The sequence below is a fragment of the Ambystoma mexicanum genome, chromosome 3q (genome assembly GCF_040938575.1).
Source record: "Ambystoma mexicanum isolate Mex_15411 chromosome 3q, UKY_AmexF1_1, whole genome shotgun sequence".
In the NCBI taxonomy this organism is placed as follows: domain Eukaryota; kingdom Metazoa; phylum Chordata; class Amphibia; order Caudata; family Ambystomatidae; genus Ambystoma; species Ambystoma mexicanum.
In genome coordinates, this window is record NC_090926.1 from 259,070,245 (window position 1) to 259,089,120 (window position 18,876).

The 18,876-nt window shown below is 45.2% G+C and overlaps 1 protein-coding gene across 8 annotated transcripts in view; it reads left to right on the plus strand.

The window, feature by feature from the left end:
- STAT2 (signal transducer and activator of transcription 2) overlaps nucleotides 1–18,876 on the plus strand; it is a 1,902,691-nt gene that overhangs the window by 373,705 nt on the left and 1,510,110 nt on the right. For 5 of the 8 annotated variants that reach the window (XM_069653696.1, XM_069653702.1, XM_069653698.1 and 2 more), the window contains exon 8: nucleotides 17,549–17,718. In XM_069653696.1, the coding sequence (XP_069509797.1) occupies nucleotides 17,549–17,718 (170 nt within the window). The remainder of the gene's footprint in view (nucleotides 1–17,548; nucleotides 17,719–18,876) is intronic. The other 3 variants (XM_069653700.1, XM_069653703.1, XM_069653701.1) reach the window with 1 other exon arrangement.

The following is an 18,876-nucleotide window of genomic DNA, read 5'->3' on the forward strand; positions in this document are numbered from 1 at the left end:
TAGTGGGGGGAACGATGGAAAAACGTGAAGTAGAGTGAGGTCTCCTTCCCAAGGTCTCTTTAATTAAACAATGAACTAGACAATGTTCAGAACCCACAAACCTGGTTCCAGCAGCCCAATTAATAAAAGGTTTATGAACTCAGAGCCATGGTACCTTAAAATGACCGGATAATGAGTGGCCTCTGAATGGGAGGCAATATTTATCTTGATGGGAATTGCTTGCTTACTTACTGGTCCGGAACTCGGACTCCTGTAAACCCCTTCTACTGGAATGGCCACAGACTTGGATGTTCTAGGGATCTCTTTCTCTCGAGCCCATTGGTCATCAATAAAGATGCCCAAGGCTCTGCTGTCGATCAAAGCAGGAATGTTTGAATTTTCCTGGCTTTGTAAACAAAAGATAACCTTCAATGTTAGCATGGAAGGAGTCCAAGGGGTAGTAGAAAGTATTTGGGATGTACAGTGAAGAGAGGGGGGTACGTGCTAAAGAGTAGCTTAGTGTGGGTTGTGCTCTAGCACTATTATGTAACACTAAAGGAGAAGGGGCTACATACTCTATTGTTTTGTAATTCAGTTAAGCATATATAGTGTGCTGAAGGTTGTAAATTGTCTCTGTGAAAGCCGAAGGAGGATTGTAGACAAAACTGGTTATATCTTGTCTTAGCGCTCAGAAGACACATTAATGTTTGGATATGAGAATGGGTAGTAGGGGATGTTGTTCTTGGCAGTTATGTAAAGGACATGAAGGCAAAGGAGATGGGGAAATTCTATCTAGACCTGCCTACCTATATGGCTATCCTTAGTGGGCGCTGGTGTGCTGCTTATCTAATAGTGGATAGATTAAAAAAAAAAAGAAAGAAATTCTTTTTTTTTTTCTTTCTTTTTCCTTTCAACTTCAGTACCAGTTTGTTTTATATGTAGTCGTATGAAAGGCCGGAATTACCAGTTAGATACCTTACTGGAACATTAAAAGTGTTAGATAGGATGGTTGTCGAACAGCATTGTGGAAACTATTACTTTATTAGCCAGTACTATAGGATCAACCAATGCCTGTTAAATAAAAAACACTCGAAGTGTAAAGTTAAAACTATTATTTACTGTGAAGAATATGGCCCTCATTACGACCCAGGCGTTGGACCATGGTGCTAATAGCACCATGGTCCATGCCGGTAACTTACCGACTCCGCCATGGCGGAATGGGGAATTACCGCCCCATTCCGAGGTTGGCGGGGTATTAATTCCCCATGCCGCCATGGCCCTTCCCCATTCCCATTTTTGCCCCATAGGGCTCAATGGGACCGGGGAAGGCGCTAATTACGGCACCGTAAATTACGGTGCCGTAATTAGCTCCTAGGTCCCTTTGCGGGTTGGTTTTTTAACGCCTGCTAAAAGCAGGCGTTAAAGTGCCACCCGCAAAGGGACCTCGTAATCAGGCGTTAAGGGTTTAACGGCGCCGCCACCTTTTACGGCGCCGTTAACCCCTTAACGCCTGGGTTGTAATGAGGGCCTATGTGAGTGGGCTGTACACTCTAATATCTAGGTGGACCCGTTATCTTGTGTCGGGGACTGCAGCAAAACCTTTTTTGCTGTCTCCCCGTATCTGTCGACCGGTTTCAGTGGACTCTCTAATTATTGCCACCTTCTTTAGGACTGTCTTCATAATTTATTTTTAGGAATTGTCTGTGTCTCGGTGTGACACTCTCAAAATCAATCACCCTTATTTCGAAAGTATTTGGGAACCTTGATTCTCTTCCCTGGCCTTGGTTTCCTCTACGACTGGGACAAGGCGTTTCCCGACTCTGAGCATCTCCTTGGCAGGGCAATAGGGCAATCCCGAACCTGGTGTTCCTCGGAGGCGCAGTACAAGCACAGCCCAGAAGTTATACGGCGAGTATGTTCCTCTGGAGTCAAAGGACCTCTTGCAGTCCCTAATTGCATAGGTTCATCTCTTTCCATCGTGCGTGGTGTAGCCCTGGGCAGTTCTGACACAATTCGGGTTGAGCGGTTCTTCTGCCTCTCAGTGTCTTTCCTGTAAGCAGTAGTCTCTCTGCATTGCCAGGGTCACCATCTCTGCCAGGTTCACAGGTCTGGGGACTCTAGCAATCTCATCCTTCAATTCTTCAATGAGTGCCCTTCTCAATAATGTGATAAGAGTGTTGTCTGGCCAGGCGATATCCAGTACCAATTGCTTGAAACATGTGATATAAGTAAGTAAATCTTGATTATCTTGCCTATAGACCAACAGCTTCTCCTGGGAGGAGACTGTAACTTCGTGTCGGGCAAACATTGCCTTAAGGCTGTTGACAAATGCTGGGAAGGAATCCAGAACCACGTTGTTAGTCAAAACTAACTGAGTAGCCGAAGCCAAGGCGGCACCCGTCAGATGTAAAATCATAAATCCCACTCTAACTCTATCTGATGGAAAAAATGTGGATTTAAAGGCAAATTGGACCATACATGTGTCCAGAAACTCCCTCAATTTATGAGGGATCCCATCGTATTTCCCTCCTGGCAAAGCACCAGGAAGAATGTCTGCCACAGATGGAGGACAAGCTGACACCAGCTGTCATAGCGTGGTGTTCTCTTGTTTAAGAGCCTGAACTTCGGCTGTGAGATTCTGAACTGCTGCCATAAACTGTAGCATCTGCTCCATGTTTGGATAAGGCAGGCGTCACTAGCTATCACGACCAATCACAGATGTAAGACTAACCTGCAAGATGCAACTGCTGTAAGGCTGCTACAAAGGGAGTCCCTCTCATACCAGCTAGCTCTCTCTCGACAGAATGAAAAGAGAACTGATGGAGCCATAAGGGAAACCCTCAGGAGACTAAAACCCTAATGTTCAGGTTGAGAGTGCTGCGATGAACTGGGCAGATACTGCGTGGTGGTTTGAACGAGGGTAGCGGAAGCAGGTTGCCAATGGTCTATCTTTCTCGATGCCCGCTAAACTTGCTCCAGAACTCTGAGCGCCCCAGGTAAGGCTGGTACTACAAAAGAGGAATCCAGATTTGAGAGGAAGCCTATCGGGCGGGATGTCAGAAAGGAGCCGTCTTGGGAGGTGTTTGTGACCTACCGCTAAAGAGTTACTGGGGAGGAACTTCAAGGCTGTCTGGTGAGGGCATCAGGCACGAAGCATAGGAGGTTGCCTGCTGAAGTGGAAAACAGATCAATAGATGAGAGAAGCGCTGGGAGCAAGGAAAAGGGAAGAGCAAGCATAACCGGAAAGTAAGGTAGAGCGAAATTACAAAGCGTCTGTTGAACAGTTGCGATGCAGCGTCCCCTTGACAACCGGAATCCTTAATCCTCACTGGGCAGGAAACTGACTTAGAGTAAGACGCGCACTGAGCAACAACTGCACCGTCACATGGCACATTGGCAGCCGTTTTACAAGGGACAGCCATCACAGTGATTCTATGTCTCCAACCGTGCCACAAGGAGTGCTACTGCAGACGAGTCATGACTGCCAACTTGGCTATGAACAAATACTGCACCAGACTGTATTAACGTGTATGTCTGCTTAACTACTTCCTCTGCCCCATTCACCCCACCTACTCTTCTGTTTGAAACTGAAAGGCAAAACTGACTGACAGATTGAAACTATCGCCCTCAACCTACACCCTAGCCCACTGCAGCGTTCCACTTAGGAGTGCTCTTCGAGACACAATTGGTTCCAACTAGCTGCTTCTGGCCACATAAATATATTGCTCCCTGCTGGGCTATAAATTCTCGGCCCCACCCCCTGGATAAGTTCTGCAATCTTATCTGCAGATGCACAAAAAGTTCTGTGAGCCCCTCTACTGGGAAGGAACACGGCCAAAAAACCTGTTCTTAGGGAAGGTGCCCACTCGGGAGGGTATACAACCACGTTTTAGCTCACTGTACCTTTCACAGAGGAGAAATATCCATTTGAATATCAGTCTTTATCCCACCCACAAGGACAGTCCTGCACCTAAGTGCAAGGCAATTCTCCTCTGAACAAAAGCACCAACAGCAACCCCAGACACGTGTTTCCGCCTAGTCCGGCCTCATCAGTGCATGGAAGCTGTGCCACTTTAAGGACAGTGAGCAAGGGGTCCATGTCTGGATTACCCTGGGTAACTTAGGGTGAAACCCATAGTTCCTATAAATGCACAAAAAGGCCTGGGAGCCCCTCTACCGAGAACAAACATGGCCAAATAAACTGTTCTATGGGAAGGTGCCCTCTCGGAAGGGTCTACAACCACGTTTTAGCTCACTGTACCTTTCACAGAGGAGAAATAACCATTTGCATATCAGTCTTGTCCCATCCACAAGGGCAATCCAGCACCGAAATTCTAGGCACACTCTTTTGTAACTTATCTGCAGGTGCACCTGAGAAGCACTGTCAATTTCCAACTGCTGCTGCAGTGCCAGAGCTCAGCCAGCATCAACACCCTATGCCCCCTCCCTTGACCTTCAGTTGTGGCCACCACTGCCTTCAACTTTGTGCAAACTTGCCCACCGAGCAAGAAAATATGATCATCTGCATCGCTGACCCACTGCTTTGCCTGACCAAGTCTGGTGGCTTCCCCACACTGGTGCAACAGTTGAAATCTTGATTTCAATATTGTTGACTTTGACAGATAGCTTATCCCTGGTTTCTCTCATCTCCAACATTAACTCTTGCAATGATGAGCAATTTCTCCTGTCCTTCGATACTGTCTGAAAGGGCGGAGACACTTGCTCTCTCTGTCACTGCTACCAGCTTCCTGAGTGCATGATTTTTTAATTTATTTTATTGCGCATTTGTTAGGCGCCTATACAACAGAATGGTGTTTCGAGGTGCCACAAGACTAAATGGGGAGGGAACAGGGGAGAAAATAAGTGATAAAAACAGTAAATATTCAATCGAGGTCCTACTAGGCCTTGTGACATCATTCAGACTTGCAAGTGCAGTGAAGAGAAGTGCAGGAGATAGGCAGGGGAGGGAGAGGTGAACGGAGAAGGGTAGGGACAAGTGCTGGTGGAGCCCAGGAGGAAAGTGCCACAGAGAGCCAGGGAGGAGGCCACTGGCTAAGTGCTAGTGTGGAGGAATCCTATTGGTGGGATATACAGCTGCCAAACATAGGAGGGGGTAGTGCTGAGGGGGTGGGAGTGCTGGTGTTGACTGGGTAGAGGACCTGGTAACCTGTGGGATTCATGAAACACAAGGCCGCCAGTCTCAGCGGCAGTTGGGTGATTAGCAGGGTAGGCAAAGAGGTAGAGAAAAGCAGAGTTTTTAGAAGTTTCCGGAATTTAAGAAAGTGCGGCTCCAGTCGGAGAGGGCAAGGGAGACTGTTCCAAAGAGAGGCACAAGCCGAGGGGAGAGACCTGCCTCCTGCTCTCTGTTTGGAGAAGCGTTTGACAAGCAGGGAGTTGGAGTTAGAGTAGTGGATAGCTCTAGCAGGGATGTATTTAGGGAGGGACGGTTGGAGATAGCGCGGTCCTGTGCCCCAGAAAGCCTTGTGGATGATGCGTAGGGCCGCGAATTTGATCCTTGCTGCCACCGGGAGCCAGTGGAGGGATTTTAGGGCTGGAGAGATATGGTCCCAGGGCTTGAGGCCAAGGATAGGTCTTGCAGCCCTATTCTGGATCAGCTGAAGGGGGCGTAGAGAGGAAAGAGGGAGATTGAGGAAGAGACTGTTGCAGTAGTCCAGGCTAGAGAAGACCAGAGCTCTGGAGACATTTAGCTTCTGGGGAAAGGTGAGGAAAGGGAGAATGCCTCTAAGAAGGTGAAGCTTGAAGTGGGCCTTCTTGGTAAGGTCCGAGATGTGAGGCGTGAAGGAGAGTGCAGAATCAAAGATGACACCAAGGTTTTTGTCTTCACAGAATGGGGAGGGTAGAGGGCCCAAGGAGGGTGGCTAGAAGGTAGAAGGGAAACCGGGTGCAGGTGTCGCAGTGAGCAGAATCTCTGGCTTACTGGCATTAAGACAGAGGTCATTAGCCGCACACCATGCCTGGATGGCGGTAAGAGAATCGGGGATGAAAGAGGGAGAGGGGAGGTGGTGGAGTGAAGTTTGAAAGAAAGCTGTCTCATCAGTGGAACACTGAAAATGAGGAAAGAAAGAGGAGGTCACGTGAACAAGAGGGGCGAGATAGATGTTGAAGAGCCATGGCCAAAGGATAGAGCCAAGGTGGACGCCGCAGGTAGAGATGAGGTGGTGGAGGAGAAAGGGTCCTGTTGCAGCTGGGAAGGGCAGTTAGTGAGGAAAGAGGTCAGCCAATCCAGTGCCTGATCCGTGATGCTGAGGGTGTTGCAGAGCCGTTTTACGAGGATGACTATATCAATGTGGGAGAATGAGAACAGCGGGATAGTTAGAATTAAGATTTGCAAGCATGTCTTCATGGGTGTTCAGGAGAGCAGTTTCAATACCTTTTAGATCCTCGGAATCCAGATTGGTGGTCATAGAAGCAACCAACAAGTTCAGTGTGACGGTTCAGTTGAGCGAGGATCAACTCCTCCAAGAGTTTACCCAGGAAGGGGGTATGGAGATGGGGCAATAGTTATCCGGGCAGGATGGGGTCAGCAGACTTTTTTTTTTGTTTTTAGGAGAGGGTGCACAAGGGAGTACTTGAGGGAAAGAGCCATTAGAGAGGGAGTGGTTGCAGAAATCGGCAAGCTGCAGGACCAGAGAGGAGATGCTGTTCTTAATGGTTCTAGAAGATCAGGGGTGCACCTGTTTGGATGAGAGCTTCATGGAGCGGACAACTTTAGAGAGCTCATTGGGTGTTATAGGTAGGAGGGAAGAAAGTGCAGGAGGTGAAGGGAGAGGGAGTCAAGGGAGGCTGACAATCTAGAGAGGGATTGGAGGTGGGGGTGGTGGGGAGAGAGGACTGGATGTCCAAAGTTTTGGATGAGAAGTGGGTGTGCAGTGCAGTGCAGAGCAGAGAGCCTGGGAATGAAGGAGAGAGTTGGAGACTGCGGATGGAATGGCGAGATCCTTGAAGATTTTGAAAAGTTCAGCAGTGTTGTAAGTAGCTCCACAGATGCAGGCTTGGATGTGGGCCCGCTTCTTGGAGTGGATAAAGAAACGATATTGCTTTTGGAGCAGGCGACAGGCCCGTTTGTCAGAGGGTGAACCGGAGGTCTCCCACTACTGTTCAGCAACTCTGCATTTGCGTTTCTGGGATGCTTGATCAGAGTCATACACACTATTGGATTTGGAGGCAGGTTTCATGGCAGGTGCGAGGATGTCAAGGGTGTTGGAGATGGAAGATGGAGAGGTGAAGGTTAGCAAGGACAGACTCAGAGGGGAGTCAGAAGCAGGGGATGAAGGGGGGGGATGAAGGTGGAAGCAAAGGTGGCGACTGACACTCACATCATCGGTCTAATGACAGCAAAGGAGGTTGGCAGTGCAGGGGGAGGCTCAGACACGGGGCAAGGGGCTCCAAGTGGGAGGAGAGAGAGTTGTCATACCAGGCGTGGGGGCTGGTGACCAGGTTGGAAATAGGGATGTCTCCAGAGATGAGGGCATTCAGAGTGTGCCCGGCTGAGTGGGTCGGACTGGACGGAAGAATAGTGAGAGAGAAGGAGTTAGAGGTCACAGAACTGTGAAGTGGCTGATTCAGGGGTTTCGAGGTGAATATTGAAGTCCCCGAGGAGGAGTTTGGAAGAATCACTTTTTTACTGTTTCCTGACCGGCTTCCACGTTGTTGCCAACACCACACATGGTCACACCAATGTTCTGCTCAATTAAGTCGCTGAAATTGCATAAATATTTCTGCAGAGCAGGAGCTAACAGCACAACCGGCCACCTGTGTAACCACCATCACGTGACTCCCAAGCTGAAGGCTTGTAAAGGAACGCCTGCACAAGTGAAAGAGACACACTTCTGTGAAGAAGAGGAAAAGTTACATGATGAACTATAACATGTATGGGACAACTGCAGTATGGATTTTCCCAGATGACTGCAAACCACCTTTTTCCTGCTCTCCCTAACGATGACTGTTAGACAAATTTCTCTGTCTCTGTGGGAGTGGAATTCACTCAAATCTGTGCAACAGGGTTATGCTCAGTTGGGCCGTGCAATAAAAGTTCCATTCTTTGTGTCCTGATTTCTTTTTCACTCCAGTCAGGCTTAATTCAAAGCCTCACTTCAGACAGCACCTAATGTTTATTAATGTATTAATGTAACAGGCTGGTGGTCGCCCTACTACCTTTTAGTGACTGCACAGCGGTGGAACCCTTTGACCCAGATGATGGCCACTTCCTCTCTGAGCACGAGCAAAATAGCTACCTCAGGTTTTTAAGTCCTGTGATCTAGTCATTGTGGTTCATATTGTGTGTGCTTCACGGTGGGAGTAGCCATTTTGGAGATTCTGACTCCGAACTCAGAGGTGTCTGTCTCAAAGCAATTCAGTTTCAGCTTGATTAGAGTTGGGAAATAATTTTATTTTTGTGGTTCTGGCTCCCTAACTTTCTGGGCCCGTAAACGTTTTGCTGGATTCCATAATTGTTTCAACTTTTCTTTTGTTGATAGAGGGAATTTTACTGACGTTGCTACCAGCTTACTCTGGAGCACACTTTCAGATTGAGACCAAAATAGTAGGCATATTGGCTACTAAGGGCAGCGGGGCAGTGGCCACTATTGCCACATTACTAGCTCCATGCACCAGTATGGTAAATAAATGGAATATTAATGCAAGTGTTAAGCTCTGCCCCTACCCATTTTGTTTTGTGCCAACTATTTGTCTCTGCGAACCATGAGGCATGGCCATAAGTCATTTTGCTGATGTGTGCTCATCCTGACCCACAAAGGCTCTCTGCACTGCACTGGCCACCCACTTTTCATCCAGTCCTCTCTCCCCACCATGCCCACCTCCAATCCCTCTCTAGCTCGCCAGCCTCCCTTGACCCCCCTCCCTTCACCTCCTGCACTTTCATCCCTCCTACCTCTAACACCCAATGAGGTCTCTAAAGTTGTCTGCTCCATTAAGCTCTCATCCATAAACAATTGTTTGCACTATTTTCTCCTTATGTCTTGCAGAGTTAGTATACTTCAGTGAGGGTTCTTGGCGGTGGGGTTATCCCTTTAATCACTGGGACGAGGAAGAGTGGTGTACATATGATCAGCAAGGATCTCTCATGAGTTTGACTACTTGTCCTGGAGTATTTAGGGTTACTTTGTTTTTACTCTAGGTGTTCCTATCATCCGTTTGTACATAGACTCTTTTTGGGGTGCATTCCTATTGGCTTCTCAATCACACCAATATGGTTGAAATAGTTCCTCTTTCTCTCTCCACTTGTCACAAATACTTCTCCCCTTTTAGCTCACTTTACAACAGCGCCGCAGCCCGGTTACCGTAGTAACTGCTCCCGTGCGAAGCTGATCGTCGGGTGCGCAGTGGGGTTCTGTTTTTCCAAAGGTCAGATATCCGCCTCAATTACTACACTGTTGCTCTCCAGATGCTGTGTCTTCTCCACAGATGCGGAGCTCCTTGGGGAAGCCCTGGTTCCTGCCATCTTTCAATCCCCCCCAGGAGGTTTACATCTCCATGTTGTCAGATCTGTTGATTAAAGAAGTGTCACTTGTATTCCTGGTACTGGTCAGGAAATGCCTTTTTCCCTCTCCCCACAGCCGTTGGCTGTGCCACGCGGCAAACTTTGCATTGCTTTCTTTTTGTGACTTTGATCGATGTCCTCCAAGTTTCTGTGATTTCCACACAGTTCCTCGTTCCTCCGCCATGCAACAATGTTTCTCTACTGTCTTCTTGAGCACAGAAACTGCTTCGACTGTCCTGCCTTTCACGTCCTGTGCTTCTGTCAAAGTTGCCACTACAACAACTACTACTCCTGCTACAACCCCAACAACCACTTTTTAGTGGTCCCTCTTTTCTTTTTATGGGAAAAATATTTCCAGTTTTCAGCCAACAGCTCGAACGCTGCGGATGCCTTTTGCCTGCATCCATGCAGGGTTTCTTCGTCCCAGTAAGAGCACCATTTGTATTGGGGAAAATGGTGAACATGCCTTGGTCACCGCCTGATTTACTAATTGGGCCAGTGTTTTCTTGCTGTAAAATCGGGAGGTTCATCACGGTTCCCTCTAACAAACCTGCACCTCTTTGTTTCGTTAGCTCAGCGAGAGGCTGAAAGGTCGAGCCAGTATGTGAAAGGCCGAAAGGGGACCGCCCAAGGGGAGAAATGAGCCTATTCCAAGTCCAACACCAGGGCTGGAAGCCATCCCCAGGAGTGGAGCCAGATGGCAAAACCGCCTCCCGGCTACCATACCCATGTCCACATACACCAGAGAGAGGTTGCAAGGTGGGTTAAAAGCCTTATAAAAACACAAGGGCCCAGTCAGTTGGCAGTGAAGTTAATAGAATGAGTTAATTAGGAGCTGGGTTGAGCAGTCAACAGAAGGAGCAGGAGAAAGAATTGACTTGAGGCTTGAGATTGGAGGAGAGCCTGTCGAGCCTGTGAAGTGCAGGAGGCAGAAGACTTCAAGAAAGATCCACACGTTTGGGAGATAGTGACAGGAGGCTGCATGGGAAGGACAGATCCTGTAGGTGAAGTCGCAGCCGGCTTGTAGAAGCAAGAGCCAGAGGGCTGCGTAAAGCATGGTCAAGGAGGTTGGGAGGAGAAAGACCTAGAGAAGTGGCAGAAAGATGGTGCCCAAAGAGCTAAATATGGTACTGGAAGGGTTATGAAAGTGGGCAGGAGGGTAGATGTGTAGTGCAAGAGTTTGTGGAACTGTTTTCTGTGCGTTTTTATACATAACATCAGCGTGGTGAAGGAGGTGGAAGAATTCACACTTGAAGAGAGGGATGCACTTAGGAAAGCAGAGCGAGGGGATGGCTTTGTGGGAGTAAAGCTTGAGGCTAAATGCTCAGGGGGCGGGGAAAGAGTTTGGAGCAGGTGGTGGGGAGGACTAGAGTCTGGGGAGGGAATGAGCGGTGAGGGGCATAATGTGAACCTGGTCCCAAATTTAGGGTAACCGCCTGTCCACCTGTGTGTACAGTCCTTAATAGAAGACTATTTCATTAAGTCAACCCTTAGGCCCAAATACTGGAAACAAACCTGTAATGAGGATCAAGCGAAAGAAAACTCAGTCACAAGGATTTGGGAACCCCATAGAAGGTTGCAACAGAATGATTTAAGCAAAAGGCGTAGAAACCCATAATGAGACTTGCAATGAGAATGGAGACCCTGAAGCCTTATACTCGAAGCTTTGGTTATTGTATTGATTATAGGGGAGAGACGTGGTTCTGAACTCACTAATGACTGATAGAGCTTTTGTTTAGACACTTGACTTTCTTTAGTCAGGTTGTCCTAGAGCACTATCCCACCACAGAAGATAATCCTCAAGATTCTTAGTTTAATTCACACCCTTTCCATGTGGCTGTCACTCATGATCCTAGTAAAAGGCAAAGGTCTGCTCCTTTCTGACCCAAGAGATTCGGTCAGGATGTCTCTTCCCTTATTAGAGAGGCCTTTGTTGGCTCCCCTAAAGCTCTTTGACCCGGTGTCTCACCAACACAGAAGTGGAAGCCCTGTTGGAGACTAGCCAGAGTCCTTTCTGCCAGCCATAAATGCTGCTCCCTCACTGGACTCATGCCAGACCTGTCTACTCTACTTCATCTAAGGAAATCTCCAGTGGCCCATCCTGGAGTCCCGAATTCTGATCAGATCCTATAGTGACCTATCCCCACTGGTCAGAGTTTGGCTATTTTGCACCTGCTCTTCAGTTTGCTGAAATTAGTTTCATCTCCTTTAGGACATCAGGCCTAGTTGGCATTGCTGGTTCCGTAGATTTCCCGGTACTTAGAAACTTAATCAAAACCTGCAGAAAACCGGACATCCCAACTCACCAATGCTCTCTTCCTCTAAACCATTTCTTCATCTTTCAGTCTTTTCCACATCTTTGGCGTCTTTTGACACCAAAGATGCTGGATCACTTCTTCAGGGTCTGAGAGGCTTCGTCTACAAACCTTCCAAGGCACCAGACTCACAACTGACTCACTCTGCATCATGTGGTCATCCCTGCAAACTTCACTCAAGGGTCTCTTGCATGTCAGCTTCTTGTCTGGATCTCCTCTGGTGGGGCCCATTCTCCTCCCAAAGTTGCTTCTTCTGCAGCTCCTTCAGGAATTTGGTAACATTTGACCTCCTTTTTCTCTATAACTGGAAGCTGCCTTTTTAATATTGTGTATGTTTCTATTGCCAACACGTTCTAAACAGTTTAAACTGTTTTCTAGTGTATCTAAAGGCTTAACTTGCCTGTAAATGTGTGTTCATTACCAGTTTGTTGACTAGTGTCTTTTAAAAACAATGTTTTTAATATTATTTTCTGTAGGCATTTATTGCACAACTTGAAATAAACAGTATATTGTTTAGGATGTTAAGTGTAGTGTGGGCTTTTGTGTGTGCACAGTGCTGTACCACCACTTCCCCCTCCTACAAGCGAATCCCTTATTGCACTGCTAGCTTAACGTAAGTGAAACCCAGCACATCTACTACAGGTTGGTCATCCTAAACCCTCATAAGAGGACTTGTGGAACCTTTCCATGAGAAGAAGTAAATGGAAAAGTATGATTACAAAGCATCCATTGCAATATGCAGTGCAGCCCCATCATCCTGTACCCCCATCATCCTTTAAAAAAAAAAAAAACATTTATTGCCATTTCTACCAGATAAACAAAAAAGAGCAAAGAAGAAAAGGAGAAAGAAAAGAAACCCTTGCCCCTCCCCGGATCCAACTACTACCAACAGGTGGCTGCACACTTCTGGGGGCTATTACTGTAGGTGTGAATGTTCAAGTCATATGCACTGTATCTCTGTGGGCCTAACTGTGCCTGCCTTGACCCCCTTCATCATTAACCCGAAATCCCCCAATCTCCTGTAACCTTTCAGGAGGTTCGGGCATGTACAGTGCACTGCCTCGAAAGTGCAGTCCACTTTCAAGATCAATCTACCCCACCTTTGGTACTGTGATCAGAGTAGAACATCTTCAATTTCTAGGGCTCCCAAAATCTACTCGCCCACTTGCATAGTCGAGGTGATTTTATGATGGCTCTGTACAATTTGCATGGTACTCGAGTTTGCTGGTGAGCATGGGGATGTTTGGAACTTCTGCTTGATATTTACTGCAAAGAGGTAATGGTAAATGTCACTGTGGGTGGCTGGCCTGTGTGTGGCAGCATTGCACCAAATTTGAAGTGTGGTTATGGTGTACTGCACCATTTTACAGAAATCTCTGGGAATGTTTTTGTCACCCTTTACTCTGGTGCAAGTACATTTCTCTTAGATTGAGTATGTAGACTAGTAACCTGCAGGTCTAGTGTGTTTTTTAACATTTAATTTAATTTATTTTTTAAGCATTTACAAGGCCTTTTCTTCAAATTGGATGTAATTCATGCACCAGAACTTTGCCCGTGCAGCAAGTTTATCTTTTGCCCTGAACATTTCCTTCTGATACTGAATGCTGCCAACTATTGTTTTTACTCAAAGGTGCCTGCTTGCACGTGATTTCCATTTGTGCTCTAGCACCTTGAAGCGTCTTTTCTGCTAGATGGAATTACAAATAATGGTCTCAGACCAAATAATCGAACAGACTCAAGGAATATGGCAATGTGCTACTTTATTCTCATTTAATAAAACAGGGAGAACTGACAGTCATCGGACTGATGCATGCACACTCACACAGTAGATTGATTATGCAAAGGTCTTATACCCCAATGTGTGTCATCTATGACATCATGCTACGTGGCAAAATACAAAACCTATCGACGGAAGGGATTGCTTAAGGGAACATATCTACTTATAGAACATATAAGGATTAGTGCATCATTGGCTACCCCTTATCTGTTGGGCACGCCTTGAATTACCTCTAAATACGTATCGTACTGATTATAATGGATAAACTATCAGTGGACTGGTCTATAACATTGTATGTTTGGTTGTTCCTCAAACCCACTGATTGGCTGTCCTGCTATCCCAACCTTGGACTTTCAACTCTTTAGCAGCACGTACATAAAACGAAACGTAGGTGTTTGAATCCCATCAGACTACTCCCCGTTTTCCCAACTAGTTCATCATCTCCCATTGGTATGCCGTAAACCAAAGTCTTCCTTTTGTAGTTGACCTTGCTGGCTACTCACTGGCCTTGAACATTCAAGGGAGTGTGAGCACACCATTATATTCGTCTGAGGCTCTAATGAATAGCCCTTGTTCTCTTCTTCGAAATCACGTTTTAGCAGACCACAAATTTGTCAATTTCAGCCTTCTATTTTCTGCTATTTGATTTAATTACGCTAAGTGCACTTGCTCCTGTTGGCCACTAGAGACTTGCTCACTCTATCATTTTTTAAATCTTTTTTTATTTGTTTATGACTCAATGCGTCTTTACAAAAATACATTAAAAAACAAAGATTTACATACATTTGTATATACAATAAATCAAATTTTGTTTCATATTTAAAGGGCTTCATCAATTAACCATAAGGATGTTCCAGCCATTAATTTTGAGATTAATTAATTAAGGCACTTATGTTTCAGATCTCCCTGCACTCACCAGCACTCTTGCTGGTACAGAGTATTTTGTATTCCTATTGATCCAAATTTACAGTTCACAGCAGGATCGCTCTAGACATCAATTTCACAGTTTATTAGCACCTGGATTGCAGCTGAAGAGTGCGTTGTTTGTACCAGATGTAATTCTGTCCCACAGAAATTCTGATATGTCTTTTTCATTTCGCACAAACTTTTTGAAAAGTCTAAAGCGATGATTCCATGATCCTTCACAGTCCATTAGCAAGTGCCTTAATGTCTGTTTGGCTGGTTTGTACAGATCGAACATAACCTTTTTAGCCTTATGGCCCTGATTTCATTTTTCCAACACCTCCCCACAACAAACCAGATTAAGTCTCATTCTAAGACTATTTATGCAAAGTTTCCTATCGGGGGATTTCATTAAGTATCTCGAGAGGCACCCAAGTTCCTTTTCTTCCCTTAAAAATGGGTTTGCTACTGGAACCATTCTTACTTTTTCTATTGTTTCTATCCAGTCTAGAAGTTCTAGTTCTTTTTTAACTTTAATTGGATTTGAGACCAATGTCTCCATATCGAGTTCGGTTTTGGCGAGTACCTTCATTACTTTTTCCCTTAGTGCTAAAAGGATTTCTTATTTGCAATTTATCATATGCTTCCTGATGTCACTATAAAGGGTAGTCTCCTTTCCTGCGATTATCTCTCGATATAGGGAGATTAGTTTCCAATTTGCCATACATATTAAAAATGTGAGTCCTAATTCAAATCTCAGACTACCGATAGATGTACAGTTCGTTAGTCCCAAGGCATTTTTCCATAATCGCCCTTCAAAGAGCTCCCAGTTTGTAGACCAGAGACATAGTCTTGCTTCTAAGCCATACAATATCACTTTGGCTAGATAGTACCTCACTAGTGGTAGGATGGAGAATTTGCAAAGCTTATGATTGAATTTGATCATTTGTGATGCTGCTTGGACTATCTTGACCATCACCTCACCCTCCACCTTGTATGTAGCAGAATGGGCATGTATGTTATAGCCCAAATACTTTACCCTTTCTACCACTTTGACTTGCGCTCCACCTAATTTCCACCTGGTGAATTTCACTTATTTCTGCGGATGTTTAAAAATAAGGATATTTGTTTTTGCTGGATTGATTGAGAGTCCGTTAATCTCTGCATACTCATTCATTCTCGTTAGCAGGCGCTGCAGGCCTATTGGTGTTCTATCTAAGAGAACTATATGATCCGCGTAGGCTAACCAGCAGATCGTCCTCCCGTTCATAATGGGGCTGGCCAATGCTAATGGTTCTATGAAGGGGTCTATGTCTGAAAAAGAGATTGAAAAAAAGTGGTGCTCCAAGACAGCCCTGTCTAACTCCCCTATTTATTTCTATAAGTTCAGACAAATCTCATATGAACTTTGTGGTTCTTGCAGATGTTTTCTTCTTCAATCTATGAGTAATGCCCCACATTCAGAGCTTATCCATGTAACTCCCTTTGTGCTCTGTGCTTATTCCTTAAAATTGCATCCTTAATTCTGGGCCAACCTTGACTGATCATTGGTTCAGCACAAGGAACTATTCTTCTGCCGCAGTATCAGCAGAAAGAAATCTCAAAAAACCTGCATGCACATAAATGGCCAATTCGGCAGTGCGAAAAATAACGAAAACCCATAATACTGATCAAGAGGACCAGGGGTGTCCCCCACACCACTTGATCGACGTTATGGGTATTTGTGGGTGGCGGGGTTGTCCCCCGCTTCCATACAAAGGAAAGCGGAGGACAAAGAGTAAAAAAAAGCAATTACAAAAAGGAAAGGACCATGCAGCGGAAGTTCCGCCTCTCAATGGGGAGGCGGAATTCACGTTGCAGGGTCTCCGCAGCAGTGAAGGAGTACAGGTAAGTCAAGCGCCAGAGGTAAGTATGGGTGTTTAAGGGTTAGGGAGGTGGAGGGAGTGGGGATGGCGGGCCCTGGGAATGCGCATGATTATTTCCTTTATGAAAATTTTGAATTTATAATTTTCGGATTCAAAATTTTCATAATCTAAATAATCACGTATATCCTTTTTCCACGTCTCCCGATTCTACAGCCTTGGTCTATCTCTGCGGTAGCTTGGTTGAGTTTGACGTGAGCCAGCGTTCATTTTCCTATCATAGCCGTCCTAACCACTTTATATATTCCCCCCTAGCAAGCCTCTATTGGTTTCCTTTCTACCTTGCATTACTGCGTATTTACAGTTATTGGCTAGTAAGTTACTTCATCTTCTTTGTATTCACGATTACTTTAGCTTTAGGTATATGTTTCTCTTGGTGCTTGAGTTACATTGTCACCCTTAAGTAATTTTATATCGTTTCAGCATGGCTTCATATATCTTCTTTATGACATCACTCTGCCCTCGTCAGATTTCACTTAACGTTCTTCTATGTCCATAGGTGCGTGCTGACATCCTTCCATGTGGCATCCTTCCACACTTTCAGTGCAAGGGTTCTTTCTGTATGGCTGTCTAAGTGCATAACATCTCTCATACACTGGATGCGGTATAGGAACTACACAGGGAGTCCCATTTACTGCTCTTCTCTGACTATTCCAGTATGATGGCGGTGAGGGGGCGGGAACTAGTGAGAACGCGTCTACCTGCTCCTCTACACATTGAATGCATTTGCTACTCTTTTCCACAAACCACAGCTCCTGTCTGGATTGCTTTTAAAATTAGATTGTGATTATTGGGTCAGCCTTTATGAAATCAAAACAATGGTTTTGATAGTTTTGTGAATGATGTGGATCTGCCAAAATACTGGTAGCATAGCAAGGGAGTGGTGCCAACTTGAACATCTCTGAAATTAAGGCTTTTAAGTCAACCCAGCACAAACAAGCTGACATTTTGAATCATTCATAGTGGGACCTGAGGAAGCTAGAAATAATTATTTTTACAGTGATGGGTAGTTATTTCGCAGGGCAAATCAGATTGAATGTCATGTTATCATGCTGCCTAGGATGTTGCTTAAGAAGAGAATAGTTTGATGTAGAGATCCATTTCTGATCTGTCGTCTTTATTGTGGTCTCAGGTGTATTTTTCATCTCACCAGGAGATTCTGGCTCGGCTGAAGGAGTTGCTGGGCCGCTGCGAAACCTTGGTTCGTTTCCTGGAGGAAGAGCTTGGGGAGTGGTGCCAACGGCAGCAAGATGCCTGCATTGGGCGTTCTCTAGATGTAAGCCTGAGTCACCTGGAAACCTGGTAGGTTGAACCAACGAAGATCCTTTAAAACCTTTCATCAATATGTTTTGATACAAGAACTGCCCAATGTGTATCATGCAAATGGATTGTTACGCTATTTTTAGGGTCTTTTTGATAAGATGTTGGGGCTTGAAAAAAACAATCTGTAGCGTTGGGCAGGGTTTCCACCACGTTATTCTTTTCACCTTCATGGCATGATAGAGCAGAAAGGATTTCACTCTAAGGAGGGGCGAGGGAGATCATAAAGTACAGTTAATCAACCCACAAGCACACAATGAGATAGTAAAGGATTTTGAAGGGTTTGTACTTTATATATTTGCGCTAATAACCTAAAAAAGTCAATTTGGGATTTTGCGACTTGCTCAAAAACCCTAGTGATGGCAGTCAAACATAGTGCCATTTAGTGCATAACAGTCAAAGTAATTGTCATGGTATAATGCACTCATCCCTCTTTAAATCACTTGTACATCAGGCAACATTTTTATATTTGAATGAAACTTGTAAAATGTTTGCTGATCATCATATGTTAGCCATTCTGAATCTAAATCTATATTATACAAATTGCACTGAATATTCATTAATATAATACAATCATTTATCAGTATACACAAGTCATAAGTAATTTCCAAATCTAAACTGTCAGTTTGAAAGTTCCTTGCCTAGTGGTTCCTAAAATCTCACATGTTTATTTCTTCTTGGTCCGTTTCCTCTTTTGCACTGTAAGTCATTTTTTCTTAGCAGATCTGTCCAATTATATATTATCCGCTGTAGCAGAGTATGCTATTGCTGGTGTTCCATCCCCTTCATTATCCACATCTGAACTAGCATGTGATGAAGCCGGAGAGCTAGTCCATCATCAGGTTTAGGTGGAAATATGTACCCTTGATCATCTCTATAATTTCGGTCACCCCAGAATAGTTTTTTCAATTTTTCTCAATTTAAACCCATCTTGGTGTATTTTGTCTAAGGGTTTGTAATTATTGGCCTTTGTGACATCTGGAGAATCCTCCATCATCTCAATTCCCTTGTTCAGTTTTTCTATGTCGAATTCAATACATTTGTGTTCCCTGTCTGCATGCTCTATTTATTGTCATGTTTTTAGAACTATTGTTAAGATTATCTTCCAATTTTTCCCTCCACATCTTGATTGTCGGGATT